The following is a 17,948-nucleotide window of genomic DNA, read 5'->3' as shown; positions in this document are numbered from 1 at the left end:
GGCTACCGCTGCCGGTGGGGCGGGCTGCCACCCGCGGCCGTCCTCGTCCCCGGCGGGGACGGGCTGCCCCGGGGGCCGCTCCCCGGGAGCCGGCCACCAGCCTCCCGCTGCCCGGGGCTATCACAGCGCGGCTTTGTTCCCTCGCCTCGCGGGCTGCCGGGGCCCGGGGGCGGCGCATCCGCGGGGCCGGGCGCGCCCCGCCGAGCTCCCGCAGGCGCGGCCCCGGCGGCAGCTCGGCAGCGCCGCCTCCTCCTCCGGCAGCGCGGGCGGCGGCGGCACAGCCTCGCCGGGGACGCCCCGCGTAGGTAAGGCGGCCGCTGCCCTCGGGGCGGATGGGGGAGCCCGGGCCGTGGCACCTGCTGCCCGGCGGCCCCCGGCCCCGCGGGGCGGGTGGGCGTCGGGGCCGGGGCGGCTGGGCTGGGCTGGGGGCGGCGGCGGGTTGCCCTCTCCCTTCTGCGGGTCGCGACGTCAAGCCCCCGGGAGCTGCGGCGGCAGCGGCGTGGTGCTGCCGGCGGAGACGCGGTCCTGGCGCCGCACGCCCGGGCGGGCTCCGCTCGTGTCCGGGGAAAACGTTTCCCGTGGGCTGCCAGTTACCGTCCAAAGTCCCAAAAGTGGGGAGCGGGAGGACTTTTTTTCTAGATAGACTTTTGTGTTTTTTCCTTGTTCATTATTTTGCTGTAAGAGCCGCTCGTGTTTTCTTCAGTTCTTATCCCTAAGTGGACAAGTTATTTGGTTTTAGTCATGAAAGTGCTTGCCTTTCTCAGCCGGAGCAAAAGAAGTTTTTAACTTACTTACTTTAACTTCTTTAACAACTGAAAAATGTAAAGGAAATGAAAACTTTTCTAACGGTAAAATTCCGAGAAACATCTTTAGAAGCAGTTCTTGGTAGCGTTTTGTTGGGACACTGGTGTATGCAGCTTAGAGTCGCACAAGTTTTCAACCTGCACAGTGATTCTTTTACAGAAGAAAGGGTCTAAACTCCTTTTTCGTTTTTATGGACTTACTCCTGCCTCTGTATTTGGTCCTATACAAAGATGGAGGTAGTTCTTCTCTAAGTCATTATAAGGCACAGGAATGCGATAGAAAGCCTAACGGATGACACAGGTGTTTTCTTTTGTAGAGATAATTTGCTCTCTACCACACTTCGTGGAAATAGGATTTCAGGAGGCATTTGAGTGAGAGGGGTTTTTCCACATAGGTAAAAAATGAACTGTATTCTGTGACTTCGGTATGAAAAATTGACAGGACAAAAATCTGGTGAAAAGGTTTGCGTACTTAAGTGCTTTTCTTTTTCCAAAGTGGTGTTTGAATATCGAGTGCAACAAAGAAAGCGGTCATATAGATGTATCTCAGTCTACCAGGAAACTCATCTGGCCTTCTCAGTTGACTTGTAAATTAGGCGTTTCTGCCAACACTTTGTTATGTAATATCAGGGAGGAGTATGCCTTTTCTTGGTCTGAAACTGCAGCTGTTATTCAGGAGAAGTTCCCATTGTCTCCCCCGAGAATAGTTCCTTTGTGGGGCCTTTTCAGAAGGGTATGGTGTGTGAAATGGCCCGACATTCTTTTGATCTGAATAACACGTTGAACAAGAATTTGCACCAGGATATAGGAAGGATAGCCTATGACTAATATAGTGACTCAGAAGATCCAGTTCCAATTTTTGGCTTTGCCAGCCAAAAACAGCTCCCTGCATGGCCACACGTCAGTCAGTCGGCACCTGCACATCTCGATTTCCCATTTATAGATGGGGGTATACGGTAATCTCAGGGCAGGAACTGAAGGCAGGAATTCTCTGTGCCTTCTACAAATAAGTCTTTTAGGTTCTAAGGTGCTACCTAGAACAGCAAGCAGAATTTGTATCACCATGCATGTTTTGTGCCCAAGCATTGAAGCTACAGAAGTCATTGTTTGCATCAGTTTTCATACTTTTTGACTGGAATTTTCCTCAATGTTTTCTGCTGAAATTCTTCAAAATTTACAGAATTTTCAAAAATTTACATATTTTCCTATTGACTAGTTGAGCTGTGCGAGTTCTGTCTTTCAGGCTCAGCATCGTTAAGACAAGCGGGTACCACTAAACTACAATAATAATTAGGAGAGGGCTGCGAGGTGGAATAGTCACACATCTCAATGGAAGCTGCTTCTGTGAATATCAGAGTTATATCTAATGACTTTTGGTATCGAAAATCTGTTTCTTGCTCTTAATGGCTGTAGAGTTGTGCTGTTCTAGCTATTTGTGAAGGTGGAATGCAAATTACAAAAGCGTCATTAAACACACAGTATATCCCCTAACTTTGCTTGTTAGTTATAGCAGTTTGGTGGATGGCCAAGCCTGAGTGATGATAAAGCATCACAGATAGCATTGGAGCATGCATTTGAATGCAATTGTAGTACCAAACGTTTCTGGTCCACTTTCTTGCTACCTTGTCAGTAAACTGTACAACTGTGCTGTATGAACCCTTTAAAGAGTTTGCTTTTGCTCGTCTCATGGCTTCACAGTGTCCAAACTAGGGAGTAGTAAATTCTAAAAGGCATTAAAAAATCCATCATTAGAAAGCTACTATCTCTGTCAAAATGGGCATTAAAAGGAGTAAGGGAGGTGAGACACATGTCCGGCAATGGTATCAATCAGCTTTTATTTTGTTTTAGTGACCTTACCTATATATTTGGTTTTATTTTTGTCTTTCAGTAATGTATAACCCACGTTTCACATTTCTAAGGCTTCTAAAATCTAGAGCCCCATTTTATTTTTAGTTGAAATGAAAATGCTACATTAAGAATGTTAATACAGGAATGCATAAAGACTGCATTTTGCCAACCTCAGGAGCAGGCTTCTGTCTGAGGCATTTTTCTAGAGTTGTTTTTGTGTTTTAAAATCCAAATCTATTTTTAAAAGGTTAAAAAATGTGACCTGTTTTTGGACACTGTTTAAATATTTTCCCTGCTAAGGAACACAAAATGGCTGTGGCTTTAACAAATTAAAGAAATACGATAGCCATGAATAGGGTGATGTTTTTTGGAGGAAGATTTAAGTTCCTTTTTATAGAATCATAGAATAGTTTGGGTTGGAAGGGACCTCTAAAGGTCACCTAGTCCAACCCCCTGCTGTGGGCAGGGACATCTTCAGCTAGATCAGGTTGCTCAGAGCCCTGTCCAATGTGACCTTGAATGTTTCCAGGGATGGGGCATCCACCACCTCTCTGGGCAACCTGTGCCAGTGTTTCACCACCCTCAGCGTAAAAAACTTCTTCCTTATATCTAGTCTAAATCTACCCCCCTTTAGTTTAAAGCCATTCCCCCTTGTCCTGTCGCAACAGGCCCTGCTAAAATGTTTGCTGCCATCTTTTTTATAAGCCCCCTTTAAGTACTGGAAGGCTGCAAGAAGGTCTTCCCGAAGCCTCCTTTTCTCTAGGCTGAACAAACCCAACTCTCTCAGCCTTTCTTCATAGGAGAGGTGTTCCATCCCCCTCATCATTTTTGTGGCCCTCTTCTGGACCTGCTCCAACAGGTCTGTGTCTTTCTTATGCTGAGGGCTCCAGAGCTGGATGCAGTACTGCAGGTGGGGTCCCACCAGAGCAGAGTAGAGGGGCAGAATCCCCTCCCTCTATCTGCTGGCCACGCTTCTTTTGATGCAGCCCAGGACACGGTTGGCCTTCTGGGCTGTGAGCGCACATTGCTGGCTCACATCCAGCTTTTCATCCACCAGTACCCCCAAGTCCTTCTTGGCAGGGCTGCTCTCAATCCCTTCATCCCCCAACCTGTATTGATACTGGGGGTTGCCCCAACCCAGGTGCAGGACCTTGCACTTGGCCTTGTTGAACCTCATGAGGTTCACACGGGCCCACTTCTCGAGCTTGTCCAGGTCCCTCTGGATGGCATCCCGTCCCTCTGGCGTGTTGACCGCACCACTCAGCTTGGTGTCATCTGCAAACTTGCTGAGGGTGCACTCGATCCCACTGTCTATGTCATTGATGAAGATATTAAACAGTACCGGTCCCAATACGGACCCCTGTGGGATGCTACTCATCACCAGTCTCCATCTGGACATTGAGCCGTTGACCACTACCCTCTGGATGCGACCATCTAACCAATTCCTCACCCACCGGACAGTCCACCCATCAAATCCATACCTCTCCAGTTTAGAGAGAAGGATTTTTTTGTCTCAGATTGTTGAAGAGAGAGCTATTTTAAAAGGTGTTTAGCTGCATTTCTTCTGTTCACTTGCTTCAAGAGCAACTAATGTATGGTGAAGTAATCAACACTAGTGCAAGCTGCTTCATTATAAATTTAATAGGCAAGGGTTTATTCCACCTCTCAGTTTGAATACTGTTAGAAGGCAGTAAATGAGTGTGCTTGTGAAGCTGCTAGCTGAGGGTTTTGCTTTGTTCCCTCCCTTTTCCTGCATACTCTAGATGTTCAGGAGAGCCAAGTGTAAAAATGAAAGATAATGTCAAAAACCTTGGCTGTAAAGTTGTAAATCTCTGACTTTGGGAATGTAGTATTTATTATGTGTGTATTTTCAGCTTGCTACTTTTTACCTTTCATTTAATTCTTCCAAGATCTTTTAATCAGGTCCAGGGCAAGGATCTGCATGTAAAAGTACATTCTGTACCACGTTAGACCTGATCGCTGTGCAGCGCGGTTCCTGGTGCTTGGGAAGCTGTGAGCAAGCCTTTAGGTATACATACGTAATGTAACTCAGATGGAATCTGTAAATTCAAAAATACAGTTTGGTTCAGTTGCTGTGCTTGTTGAGAGGAAGCAGTGGGATGAACGTTATTAATGGAAACTGGCTGGTCTGTGAGCACCACACTCGCATCTCACTGTTTTTGAAGAGTATTAAGATCTGAGAAGTATAAACACAGTATGTACAATAATTCGTATCCATCTTAGAGGCTGTCCTGTGGCATGGTAAAAAATAATCAAAGTGATAATGGTGATGTGTAACAGTCATCCAATGGAAGAGAGCTTGGTAGAAGACCTCTTAATATGCCTGTGCTGCTGGACTTTTACAATGCATAAGGCATTTTGCTTAGACAAAGATGTTAGATTTTAAAGCATCATGAATGCTTTAATCCCCAGAATGATGCTCTGGGGATTCCTGCCTACCTTCCAGTGGCCTCTGGGTGGGACGCACCCTTGCGTTCCTGTTGCTCCAGTTTCTCAGAACTAAAGATTTAATATGCTTGTCTTGATGGTGGTAATAAGACTGTAATTCTCAGTGTTCTATAGACGCGAGTTTCAATGTGACCATCACCAAACAGAAATAAAATTAAAAAAGGAAGAATTGAATCCCAAGACACCTGCGAAGCATCATTGGGGGTTTATTTACATAGCTTGACAGTTTTGATGTTCAGTTAGTTGCTTTACAATTTATGAAACAGCAGTAGTGGTCTGTGGCACAGAGGTGTGGGATTATGGTCTGAAAAGACAATATAGGGAGCAGGGTCCAAAGACCTTGTGTTTTGTTATCTTTGAACTGATACATGGAAGAAAAGTATGAAATGTGTATTTTATACCACTGCTTACACTTTGCAGCCGTTTGCAAGGCTTGCACAAACTGTGGTCTGGTGCTGCTTAATGAGCCATGGAGGCTCGTTACAGCAGCAGTGGAGTCCTGAGTTAAGTGAAGTCCATACCAGTGGCTGCTGAATCACAGGGCAGCATCAAAACCAGAGTCCTGTCTTCACCTTCTCTGTGTCTCTCTCCCACAGTTATATGCTTTATTTACAGGGAAGAGGAGAAAGTCAAGTTGTGAGTTGTAAGCCAAGTTGATGTAGGATCAGGAAGTGTCCTTTTGTGTCTAGGAAAATGCTGATGATACACAGTAGGTGCTAGGACAGCCAAATAGTCACAGTGTTGGCTGAAGGGTCACCTTGTCAGCCAGTAGAAATGCCTTTCTGCTGAGATTTAGATAATGCTTTCCCTTATCTCATTTCTTCTGTGTGTACAGAGTAAAAAAGTTTGATAACTGACGTCTTTTCCATTAAAATGCAGTTAAGTCAATACCTGACATTTTTATTTTCCATCGGTTTATTTCCTTACTGTGGTCCTTCTAATGTGTCTTGATAATTGGGGAAACCATGCTATAAAATGCTAAAATTTGTAATGTTGAAAGAAATTGCATATATGAGAGTCCCATAATTAGTAATCAATAAATAAAATATGGGGTGAGGAAAAGTGTTGGAGGGATTATTGAAAGGTCTCACGTCTTTGATAAAACCCAAAATATTTGTTGATGTTCATCTCAATAATTTGAGCTGGTCAGGAGATGGGCAACAGCATTTGACACTAGGTTTAAAGGGAGAATGTAGATTGAAAAAAGAGTTAATTAAAATTATTTTCAAGATTTTTTGTTCTTTTTTGTATATTTACCTGTATTTGACTGAAATGTATGCTGCAAGTCTCTCCAGTTTGCAGCACATCACAATAAATGCTTCCATTAAATGTACTGCTAAACAGGATGCTGAAAAAGGTTTTTCTGTGTATAGATGAATCCTGCTACTGCTGGCAGTGGTGTGAGCTCAACATTTGTGGGCAGTGTCTGAAACTGGACCTGTTTGTCTGTTAAGATACCCGTCCTGCTGGTTTCTGTGTCAGAGGCACAGATGTCAGAGGAAGAGATCAGGTGTTGCTCTGTGAAATGATGTGTATTCATGACATTGCGCAGCTTGACCCTCCCCTTGCTGTGTGGAGTAGGACTGCTCCTCAGGACCAGAGAGTGGTTGTCTACATGGCACCTCCTGGGCGCTGGGGACCCTGCTTTTTGGGGAGCTGAGCAGCAATTTGCCATACAGAGGAGGTGAGCAGTAGGGTGCATGTGATAGTGTCTCCTTCAGTCCCTCGCTCTGAAACAGACGTTGCACAAGAGCTGCTACGTAGTCAGAGCTGAGTATTTCCTCCCTACGTGCATCCTCTTCTTCTTCCTGCCCCTCCCAGCCACTTCCAGCAGCCAAGCTGAGTTACCGTAAGCCCCAGATGGAGGAAAGACGCGAGACATTCGTGTAAAACTTTTTTCTAAACAACCAGCACTCTTGAGCGTGTGAGAAAAGCAGAAGAGGTCGCTTAGTGCTGTGTGTTGACGTTTATTGGTTCTTCTGCAGGAAGCAAAAAGAGTACCATTAGGTACATCTTTGTATCCAGGAAACACCATTATAAGCTGGTTTGTCAGGGGAGCGCATGTCGAAAGTACTGATCATATTTCAACATGGTTCAAGTCAGTGCTGTATGGAAAACATGGATTGCTTCATATGAGCTAAATCTTCAGGTTATTTATCCACTCAGGATCCATATTGAGCTAGGTACTTAGTATTTCCGAACGCACAAGCTCCGACGGGATCCACAAGCAAAGGGGACTGAAGTCAGGATGGCATAATCTCTCCAATGAGTTGTGTTTGTATTATCTGGTACAAAAGAAGCTTATTGTACTGGTGGTGCAATGATAATCTCCCAAAGGAAGGGCTAAATTATGCCTTCTTGTACACACTTGCAGTAGAATAGGTCGTCTAGACTGGATACCTGCCTTTCTCATCCTTGCAGAGGAGGAAGATGTTGAGATATGTCTCTTGAGGCTCTGGAAGTCAAGATAGTCATATGACAGAAGTAACTGGGCGTAGGTCTTATTCTGTTGGCATGGCATAATGATTTGAATGTGCTCATATTTTCTTTCAGAGGAGATGGTGGAGTTTAGTTTGGATGTATTCCTTTAAAGAGGGAGAACCATTAAAGGTGAAGGGATTTTATACAGTAGAACAGAACAATGGTGTAAAACAGCTGGCTGGCATGTCTGTCATTTCAGCCAACCATGAAGTGATGCCCTGTATGTACACAACCTGTGTGTGGCAGTAATTGTGAGTTGGTGACAGGTCTGGGTTAGAAGTTAATGTGCTTCATCCGTTCTGTAAGGTGACACTTGTGAAAAGCTCCACCTTAAAATACTCCTTGTGGAATTAATGTTACGGTTTCTTAATTTCTCTTGTAACCCTGTTTTCTTCTGTACAAACAGGACTGCACTTCCCATGCTGCTGCTCTTAAGGTTGGGTTCAGGATGCTGTTGCTGGAAACTGCAGAGCTTTGTCTCTGCCTGTCAAAGCGAGACGCCTTGGAGTCAGCTGTGGGATACCTCCACCCTCCACAGAAACTAAGAAACCCCTCTGTCTGAGTCTTGCTGCTGACTAGGCTGGCCGGATTAGTGTTTGCCTTGATACCCTTTTCTTACAATATGAAAGGGTTTTTTTTTTTTTGGCTGAACATTTGTGGCCAGTGATTTTGTAAAGGGTTTTGCCTTCTGTTTTAAAACTGTACTAAAGTCAAACTGCAAGAATGTAGGTACTTGTGAATGTAGATTAATTGATGGGCACCAGGAGATATTAACAAACTCATGGTTTAAAAGGAGTGTGTGCTAGGGTGTGGGTGTGTCATTTTTGGTTTTGATTGAAGCTGTGCATTTAATTTCTGCAGTTTGTAGGCAGGGAACTTCTCAAATCCTATCTGACTCATAGCAGGCTGTACCTATGCATTAACAAGCAATGAACTGCACAACTGTGTTGTTCTTGGAAACTGTTCAGCTGTAAAAACAGGGCCACTCTGAGCTGAGACAGCCTCCTCTTAAGACAGACTCTCTTTTTTCATAGCCTGTTTCAGCAAGTAGAAGAGGACTTGTGTGTAGTTGTTGAGCCCACCTTGCTGTTTTAAAGATGTGGAGTTGCTTCTGGTATGCTTTTCTCATTTGACAGGAGTATTATGTTTAGAGATGAATTTTGAGGATGTAGTGAGTTTGAAATATAATAATAGAAATCAGGGTTGCTATGACGACTGTAATTACAGTAATTCCAGTGATGACTTGTATCAGTAGCTTGCTGTTTAGGGTAATTAAGGCAACCTGCTTTGGGGATATCTTCTATGAAGTTGCTAAAAGAACAGCACCAGACACTTGGGATATTGGCGTGGAGTAAAAGTTGCTACAGCTACATCTCGAGGTCAGATTCAGTTTTTTGCCTCTAGAGATAAGAACTGCTGCAATTCCCACTACTTCATTTGCTGCAACTACAAATGTCTCAGCTGCTGGGCTCAGCCTGACCTGTTTTGTTTACTGTGTCTATTGTGTGAAAAGCACACAGCACCAGCCATCCCTCCTCCAGCCTTACATGGGAATCATTACACCAGCGTTTCCTCATCCTGGGGGAATTCGGGGCAACTGGATGGCTGATAAGCTTGATGTCCTTTTTTTCCCCTAATTCTGGAAGATGTCGACTTAGTTTGCAGACATAAATGGGGTATAATGATATCAATGCCTCCTGATGGGTGTGTAATAATTCCACTGGTTTATTCTGTTTCTAGATGCTGTGACAATGGAGTTGAGCTGCGCTGAAGTACCTCTTTATGTAAGTTCTACAACACTAGGCTTCTGCCCGGAGAGTCGCTTTCTTTTGGGTAATGGCTCATTCAAAAGCAGGGTGAATGAAACCAGAAACCATTCTCTGGTTGTCTGAGACCACAGGCTGTTGAATGTTGCTGTCTGATGCAGGCATGTGTGGGGACGATGGTTTTCAGTACTGTAGCTCAGTTCTCCGAAGTAAGTTTAGAATTATTTCCCTTCTATGATCATTATTTTCTTCTCCTTCAGTAGTCTCAATTGCACTTTTCAAGAGCAGAGTTACTGCCTGTGAAGAGACACCACTCTCTCTCTCTCTCCCACAATTTATGGCTGTTTTTTCCCTATAAAATTCCAAATTACCATTCTCTCCACTTCCTCAAAGCAGGAAATTGTACATCATGTCAAAAAATGAGTAAGTTGAAGTTTGTAATCAAATAGAATTTTTTCTGCAAAACCTGAAGTGATTGCTTAAAATAGGTCAACTCAGAGTTCAAAACCAGGTAGTAACAGGAGTGAGGACATGCATTAGGTAAACTTAATTTACTTGGTGCCCTCAATGGGATGTGAGTATGAGGATTAAAACTTGGGCAATCTAGTCATTATTATTAATAAACCATGGTTGTCTTTTTTGGCTTGTTCTGCCGTGGTTTGCATTGAGAATGGTAGTAGCAGGGGTACATGAATGTTGGTGTCTAGGAGGGTGGTGGGAGGGCACTGAATGGTTTTCAAAAGGGTGGTAAAAGGTGAAACAAAGACAGAAACAAAACAGTTATCTGCTTAATGTGATGAGATGGGGATGGAAATGGAGGAGTACAAATAATCTGTACCCTGGAGAACTGAGGGAACATGGGATTGCTAATGCATCAGCACGAGTTTTCATTTTATTAGCTTGGGAGTGGGAATCTCAGGCTCGCAAAAATTAGATGCAGTGTCTTTAAAGGTGGTGCGAGGGGAAGGGTTTTGTGAGGCCTGCTCATGTGATGTTGGTTGTGTGGTGCAAGGTTTTAAAAACAGATTTTCACAGAAAGAATAATCAAGGACATGGTGCTAATGGATAAAAGTCAACACAGTTTTATCATAGGCGGCTGCGTCACACCGATCTGGTATCTTCCCACGATAAGATAACTGACCACCTAGAGAAGGGCAGTGCAATGGGTTTAGTCCAAGTTGTTGAAAATGAAACATTTGATACCATGTCTCACAGGAAATTCTTATGGAAGATAAAGAAGGTGGAGATTAATATAGAGAGATAAGAATATATAGATACCGCAAGAACAGTTATTAGGGTAGAGAGAAAGATATTACAAGGATCATATTTAAGGCCAGTTCTGTTTAATATTTTGATTATAACCCTGAGAGCCAGATGTAGCCTTATGAAATCTGTGTAAATCTGTGGACATCATAATATTGGGAGATGTTGGTTAGTTCTGAGGAGAATTCACTTATTATGTGGGAAGATTGAATTTTCCCACCTTTTATTTACTCCAGTTAATAACAGCATGGTACAAAGCTGTGCATTTGGGGACTAATAGTGATACATCTCTTATGATCTAGGGACTCATCAGGTGGAGGCAGAGAGGGCTTGGGGTGTATTAGTCACTTGTAGAGTGATGGATGTAAGAATGTGATTTTAGGAATGTGTTGGGAACATTTGCCCTAAGCTTTGCACAAGTGAGAGCCAGTACCGGCCCTGAGCTTTGGTAACTTGCTGGTTGTGGTTCTGAGCTTTGCTAACTTGCTAGTTGTGGTCCGCAGCCTCTCACCAGCCCAGGTGGGTAAATCCCACAGGAGTCTCCCTAACTTGCTAGAAACCTGATGGGAGTGGTTTGGATTGCCGTTAGGCGGTCACCAACTTGTTTTCTTGTGGGGGGAGCAGGTGGAGATGGTGTCTTTCCTCTGGGTCCCCAGTGTCCTGCCAAACCTGAGGATAGTGGTGAAACATGGACTTCCAGAGACTTGCAGCGGGAGCACCTGGGGTGAGTTTCCCAGAAACTGGGACTGTAGTAATTTTTTGATAGCCTCGTATATTTTGTGTAGGTGAGTGTGGTTGTGTGTATGTGGGAACGAGGGTGTGTAAAGCTTTCGGGGCTTCTGCAGGAGGTGGGAAGGGGCTACGTGAACATCCTAAGGTGACTGAGAAAGATTCAAGGTTGTCTCTCAACCCTCATCTAAAACTTGGGGAGGTCTTGGCAGACCTTATACTGATCATCTGAGGTTGATGTAGTTGCTCTGGTGAGTTAGTGTCTGAAAGTGTTGCAGCTTCACAGTCTTGCCTGTCACAATACTGTTCCTAATCTGAGTACTTCTCAGTGTGTCTGGGAAGATCAGAGAGGTCTGTCCATCTTGAAAAAGTTCTTGAGTCAAGGCATTTCTTTTCTCTTAGTTGGGTCCGATTACTTCATCAGTTCTGGAAGCTCCTTCCAACTGCTCCTGCTTTATTTGCGTAATTTTGCTGGAGAACACAACCAAATCAGACATTTAAATTAGACATGAAAGTCCTTTCTGATTGTGCAGTTCCTTAGACAGTTTTCATTAAGCAGTTCTCTGGCTAGCTGAGCTTGTCTAAAATCTGTTGAATCTTCATCCGTAAGCAGGGATAGAGAAAGCGTCTCATTGGAAGACTGAAGAAACAAGACAAATATTTGCACTGCAGTGAATTCAGGTTTTTCTCTGATGTGTTCCAGTCCCTTTTAAAGGGAACAGTGGAACTACAGAATACCATGTCATGGCAATTGCATACTGTTCATCTGCAACTTTAAAAATGTCAGCATATGGTTATAACACATTATTTTCTGCAGGAAAAGTGGAAGTGGTCAAAAGGTAGGAAATAATCCCTTCTTTTGAGCCTCTATGAAAGCATAGGTTCTTGTTCTTTGCGAGAAAGAGAGATCTACTGTATGCTGGGTCCAAAATTAGGATGCTTTTCACGCTGTATTTAAACATGCTTAGCATGTGTATCAAGTGGATTTTACACTCTTCTTTATTCCAAGAATGTCTGTCTGAGAGGCTTGTACTTCATGTCAAATTATCTGAGAATAACTGCAGTTCTGTGTTTATAATACGCATTTTTAAAAATTATGCAAGGTACTTTGTTGACTTGCTGTATGTGAGCAGTTGTTACACAGCTGGAGGATGCATTCATACAGCGCTATTACTTTAAACTGTCACACTTTGTCAGTACTGAATTTATTTGCAAATCTAAAACAGTATGCGTAATCTGGTTGGCTGAGTGGCAGCTGTTTCTTTTTTGTTACATAAGAGGGAATGCATTCAGAAAGCTCAAGGACCTTGCTGGGTAATATAATTTTTGTGAAATATAATTTAAAAATACTCTATGAAATTACTCCATTTCAAAAATGCATTATTTTGATACACTTCTCTTTATATGTAATTTTTGTGGCAGCAATATGATTAAAATCTAATTACAACACACATAAATGTCATGGTTTAAAAAGTAAATGGTAGTGAAACAGAAAATTAAATATTTGAAGCACATGCTTTTTGGTTAATTTGAGGAGCCTGTTTCCGGCTTCTAGACAGCAAAATACTGTTAACCGCATCATAAAATTACTCCTTATAAGCCAGTCTAATTTTCAGGATTGACTAGCCAAGGATAAACTGAAACATCATACATGTTGTCTCTTCTTTCAATGCTAATAATACATTGTTTAAGTAAGTAGAACTTGAATTTAAATAGCTTTTGCCCTTCTGAATTATGCTTTTTTAACTGATACAAATAAATTATATTTATCCAGTTCTTTCTGCAAGGAGAGCAGGAAGCTGCGTCTTTTTATTTCATAGTGTACTAAACACAGTATATGGAATAAGACCGTGCTATCTTCAGGCAGCCACTGGTTTCATTGTAGATGGAAAAAAGACTATCTGTGAAAGACAAAAAGCAAAATATTTGATGAAGCACTTTTCAGATATTAAAGAATTTATGCATGGCAGTTGTTCCTCCTATTGAAAGCAGTTTCTAGTGTGGAAAAACAAATCTCTCTCATGGAAAATCCTTCTTATTTAATGGTAGGTGACTGTTTTTTGTTTGTTTTAAAGAAGCGTTACTGATCACCAACATTGATCTTTGACATTGGCAAAGAAATATCTTGCTGCCATGGGGCAAACATACCGTGGGAGTAGTCAACTCTCAAGAGCAGAAAATAAGTGATCTCAGAAGTTTCTAAATTATTCGCTGCTGAGAGCCTGATGAATGTTTCCCGTGGGAGCAGCAGAGAAAAATACAGAGATGCTTGAGCCGCAGAGGATATCCACAGCAGTTCCCTGTAGACATCAGAGGGGCTTCATCTCCCAGGGAGATGGCGGTGGAGGTTATTTGTCAATTCTGTCCTTCCAAAGGAGTATTTGGACATTAATTCTCTGGGAAGAGGCAGAAACACAGGCTCCCAGCTTTGAGACTCAAGATCTCTTGGAAAATAAAATTTCCACTTGGTCCTGTACTGTACTTACTATTCTTGAAATGCACTTTCCTAAGATATCACATGCTCCTGCCTACAACCACTGGAGTTGCCTAAAAGTGCTCGAGGTCAAAGCTTAATTAACTTCTGTTCTATTCTGCTACACCAAGTCTCTCTCTCTCTTAAGTGTCACTGCTGGCTTGTTCTTGTTTGGGGTTGCGTTTTGCTTCTGACACTGTTACAGCTTCTTTGGTGAAGCGTAGGTGCCAGGGAGAGTGGGATGCTTATGTATTCTCTGTTTAATACCGATGTATTGAAGTATTCCTACAGACAGTGAGGGTTCAGCAGGTTTTTGTCTGACTGGGTCGGGGAGGGCTGAGGGTGGGATGTAGCACCGGGCTGCTCGCAGCCACAGAGCATCCAAGTGTCTGGAGACTCTCCCACCTTGGATAAGCTCAGCGATGGTCTTTGCCTGGGCTGGGTCTGCAGTGTGCCAAGTGTGTCAAGTTTTCTAGGGTTTCTTTTTCCCTGACTTTTTTCTGTCCAGCATGTTCCCTCTTCGTGGTCTTTATGCAGTTTGCATGGTCATGCCTGTTCTTTGCTTGTCCGGCTATTTGTTTGTTTGGGTTGGTGATTTGCTCTGGCCTATATGATGTTGGCTTAAAGCTCTCTGTTTTAGGAGCCTATGTTTTCCATCATTGTAATAATGTCAGTGCCTGGTTGTCTTTGTAGTGCACTGTTCTTCACAATGCTCTTTTGTAGTCAGGAGATGTTTAACTTCATTTACAAAGAAGGTCTGAGGTGATATAAGTGCAGCAATGTGCCTAAAATGTAAGAAAGGTGTGGTGAAACACACTCCTGTCCAAGTTTCTCAGATCCTAACCTAGGATGCTAGGATGGGGCAGCATCCTTCCTCTGTAACCTGTTTAGAAGTTAAATATGTCTGTATGAAGAATATTTTTGTGCGTGGTAGTTTGCTTCGCTTTGACGGTAAGTGGAAACTGCTTCCAATGCAGCTTGCTCATGGCATCTCCCATCAGGGGAGGTGCATCCCATGGGGTGCAGGTGCGTCCCATCTCATTTACCGTTCCAAAGAAAGGAGTGCAGCTGCTTTAGATGGAGGCAGAGAGAGGGAGGTGCATCGAGTCTGCATTCACAGCCATCTCTCCTCTGAGAATAAATGGGAGCCAGAGAAACTGCGTCTCGACCTTTGTCCCCTTGTCCTGCAGTGAAGTGGGAGGTACTGAGGCCAAGCGCTGTTCTCATGAGGGTTTGGAGCACTTGAGGCAGCGTGTCCTGAATTCATGTTCTAGCAAACCTGGGCCCCATCCACACCAGTATTTCCCTTCACCATTGCATGGCTGGAGCTCAGCCTCAGTAGCAGTGAAGGAGGAGGAATGAGTGCAGCCTGGTGGCCATGGCTGGCCATCCAGGTGGACTTGCTCTGAGCAAGTTGAGATGACAGTGTAGCTTCCCTGCTGCCTCCACATTAACTGCTGGCCCAAGAGGTTGACTCTCTTGAGAGAGAGTAGGCATGCAAAATTGGAAATTAAATGCTGGTGTGGGCAAGACAGTCTGGCAGCTTTTTTATCACATGCAAGATACCTGTAGCCTGTCCCTACAAAGACATGTCTGTATTACAACCTCAGTTACTTTTCCCTTGGATCCATGCTGTTTTATTTCCTTCTGTCATTAAGTAACAATTTTGAAGGTCTTTTGATCTTTTGTTACTTTTTCAAAGGATGTACCCTCCCTCCAGGAGTTTTAGGGCAAACACCTGGGCTACAGCCACGTTCGTTAGCATCTTCACTGTTTTCTTAATCTGCAATCTTGTGGTTCCTCAAGGATGAGCTGGCATAATTCCCTGAGACCCAGTTGAAAACACAACTGCTTATTCACAGGAATCTTGGCCGTAGAAGGTATGTGAGTAAGGAACAGGGAGGAGAAGGTGAAATAAGGGACATACTTCATACCCAAGGAGTGCAGACAGCAACAGCAAATTCCTGGACTGATTTTTAAGGTTCTTCAAAGCAAAGCCTGCTGTACTGATGGACAATTTAACTACAGGGATTTCCGTGGGTGAGAAACATGGTGAAACAGAATTAATTCTAAAATGTTTCAGTTCACATATAAGCTAATTTCCTTATCCAGTAAAAAAAGACACAAGCCACTAGGCACTGGCCAAGGAATGAAGCAAGGGAGCTCTGTCCAGTCAGCTGCCAGGGGCCATCCTGCCTTGCCCCGTTGCTGGCTTTCATGCTTCTCCGTTGAATTAGCCCTGGTACTGTTGTACCGTCTGCACACTTGACAGCAGTGGCATGGAGGGTGAAAAATAATTAGAGTTTCATAATGGACATTTGCATAAACTACTTCCAGGCCAGTTTCAGAGTATGCATGGCTGTTCTACAGTGGAGGAAATTAAAGACAAAAGTTGCAGATTAGGAGTCAAAGTCCTGTTGAAAAGGCCAGAAAGCAAAGGGTGGTGGAAAGTTCAATTTCAAAAGAGGATTTTAATGCATATCCAGGGATTGGATTAATTTGGTACTCTGTCAGCAACTTCTAGTTGTCTGGGCTGTTTTTACCTCAAAGGTGAGAGTTTACCAGAGTGCTCCGTGTTGGTTGATGTTGCTCCAGCTGAAGGCAATGGTAAAGTGCACTCTGATATTCACACAATCCTGAACGCTTCTGAAATTTTCAGTTCTGCACTGAGGCCCATGCAAAAGGTGATTAAATAAACAGGGTTTTATTTGTACTCTAGCATTGTGTCTGGGAATAATTTGAGCACACCTTCTGGAAAATGTTCAGAGGTCCATAGGCAGAGGGACTCTGAAAACACTTGGTGAGAGAGTTAAAAAGTTGTGAATCATCTTGTTTGGCAGGAAGAAATTCCAAATGTTTTTTTCTAAAGTATGTTATTTGTATGCCTAGTTAGAGCTAGAGGGACAAATAAGCTGTAATTGTTACCTTCTTTACAAATGCATGGATTTCATGTGCATGAGAATGGGGAAGCAGAATTAACAGAAATAAGTCAACAATATTATTCTGTTTTCTAAATGATTGAAGTGAAGTTCAAACTGATATACAATTCCAGCATGCCTTTGCATGATACCAGTAGGAAGTGGCAATAGGACTTACAACTTGATCCCAAAGTGAGTAGCTGATTGTCTACCTTGCCAAGTTGTGTGCCTTCCCAGTTTCTCCATGCTGAACTAAGAAGAGTTGAGGTGGGAAGAGGGGTGGAAAGGGATAGAGTTTTCCATGGTGGGATACAGCGTTTGGATCTTCTGCTCTTGCCATGTGTTCAGTATCTTCTAGCCAGCACTTTGTGGAAAGAAGCCAGTTTCTAGCCCGTCTTGCCCGTCCTGTGCTTTCATGTTCTTTGCTGTTGCAGTAGGATTGGCCAAATCCTGGGCCAATCTGTGTGTTCAACCAGGCTGAAATGACTGTCTTGTTTAGACGGTGATTTCAAAACACAACAGAAAAATGTGGTTTAAAATGTAAATGTGTGTTGGGCTTCCAGCGTGCATTTGCTAATGCACGGAGCTGTGTTTGCTGGCCTGATCCAGCGCTGGCTGGAGTCATGAGTGTTTTGTTGTTGACCCCTGTGGGAGCCTGGTCAGGTCCATCGTGGGCGGCTTGCATGGGGGCACACAGAAGAGTGTGCACAGGCTGGCCTGTGTTTGGATGCATAGTTGCTGCCAGAATGAGACTGAGGAAAGACGTGTGAAAGAATGGGATCTATTTTAAAAGATATGAAGGAAAAGAGTGGGTACTTCAAAGTGTGTCCATCAGCAGTCGGATCATTTTTTGCTCCCATGGTGTATTATTTTTCCTCCATTTTTTGTTTTCCTGTTCAGTCCTTAGATTAGGATTTTTCTGGGCAGGGACTTTGTGCTTACATGTGTTTGTGTAGTGTCTGCAACAGTAGAGCCCTGATGTCACATAGGACATGAGAATAATAAGTAATCTGATTTATATATTTTAAATCAAGTCAACTGAAAGAGGTAATGCCTTTTGCTTAGTTAACAGTTACATGTCAGAATGGATGTTCATTTTCTATTAATATGCCTTATTGCAGAGGTTTTCTGACCTATGTATGTGAACAGCTCATTCCCAAGCTTCTTAATTCCTCTGTATGATTTTATGCACCAACAT

The 17,948-nt window shown here is 43.5% G+C and overlaps 1 protein-coding gene across 8 annotated transcripts in view; it reads left to right on the top strand.

Annotated features, from left to right (window-relative positions):
* Positions 1–241: 241 nt before the first annotated feature.
* The window catches only part of ARHGEF28 (Rho guanine nucleotide exchange factor 28), a 122,427-nt gene continuing 104,720 nt past the window's right edge, over positions 242–17,948 (top strand). For 7 of the 8 annotated variants that reach the window (XM_076363383.1, XM_076363381.1, XM_076363382.1 and 4 more), the window contains exon 1: positions 11,303–11,354. In XM_076363383.1, coding sequence (XP_076219498.1) covers positions 11,319–11,354 — 36 coding nt within the window. In that variant the 5' untranslated portion in view covers positions 11,303–11,318. Of the gene's footprint in view, positions 306–9,341; positions 9,386–11,302; positions 11,355–17,948 lie in introns of those variants that run through there. The other variant, XM_076363379.1, reaches the window with a different exon arrangement.

This window comes from Aptenodytes patagonicus, chromosome Z, assembly GCF_965638725.1.
Source record: "Aptenodytes patagonicus chromosome Z, bAptPat1.pri.cur, whole genome shotgun sequence".
NCBI classification, from domain to species: domain Eukaryota; kingdom Metazoa; phylum Chordata; class Aves; order Sphenisciformes; family Spheniscidae; genus Aptenodytes; species Aptenodytes patagonicus.
This window is presented reverse-complemented; position numbering and strand designations above follow the sequence as displayed.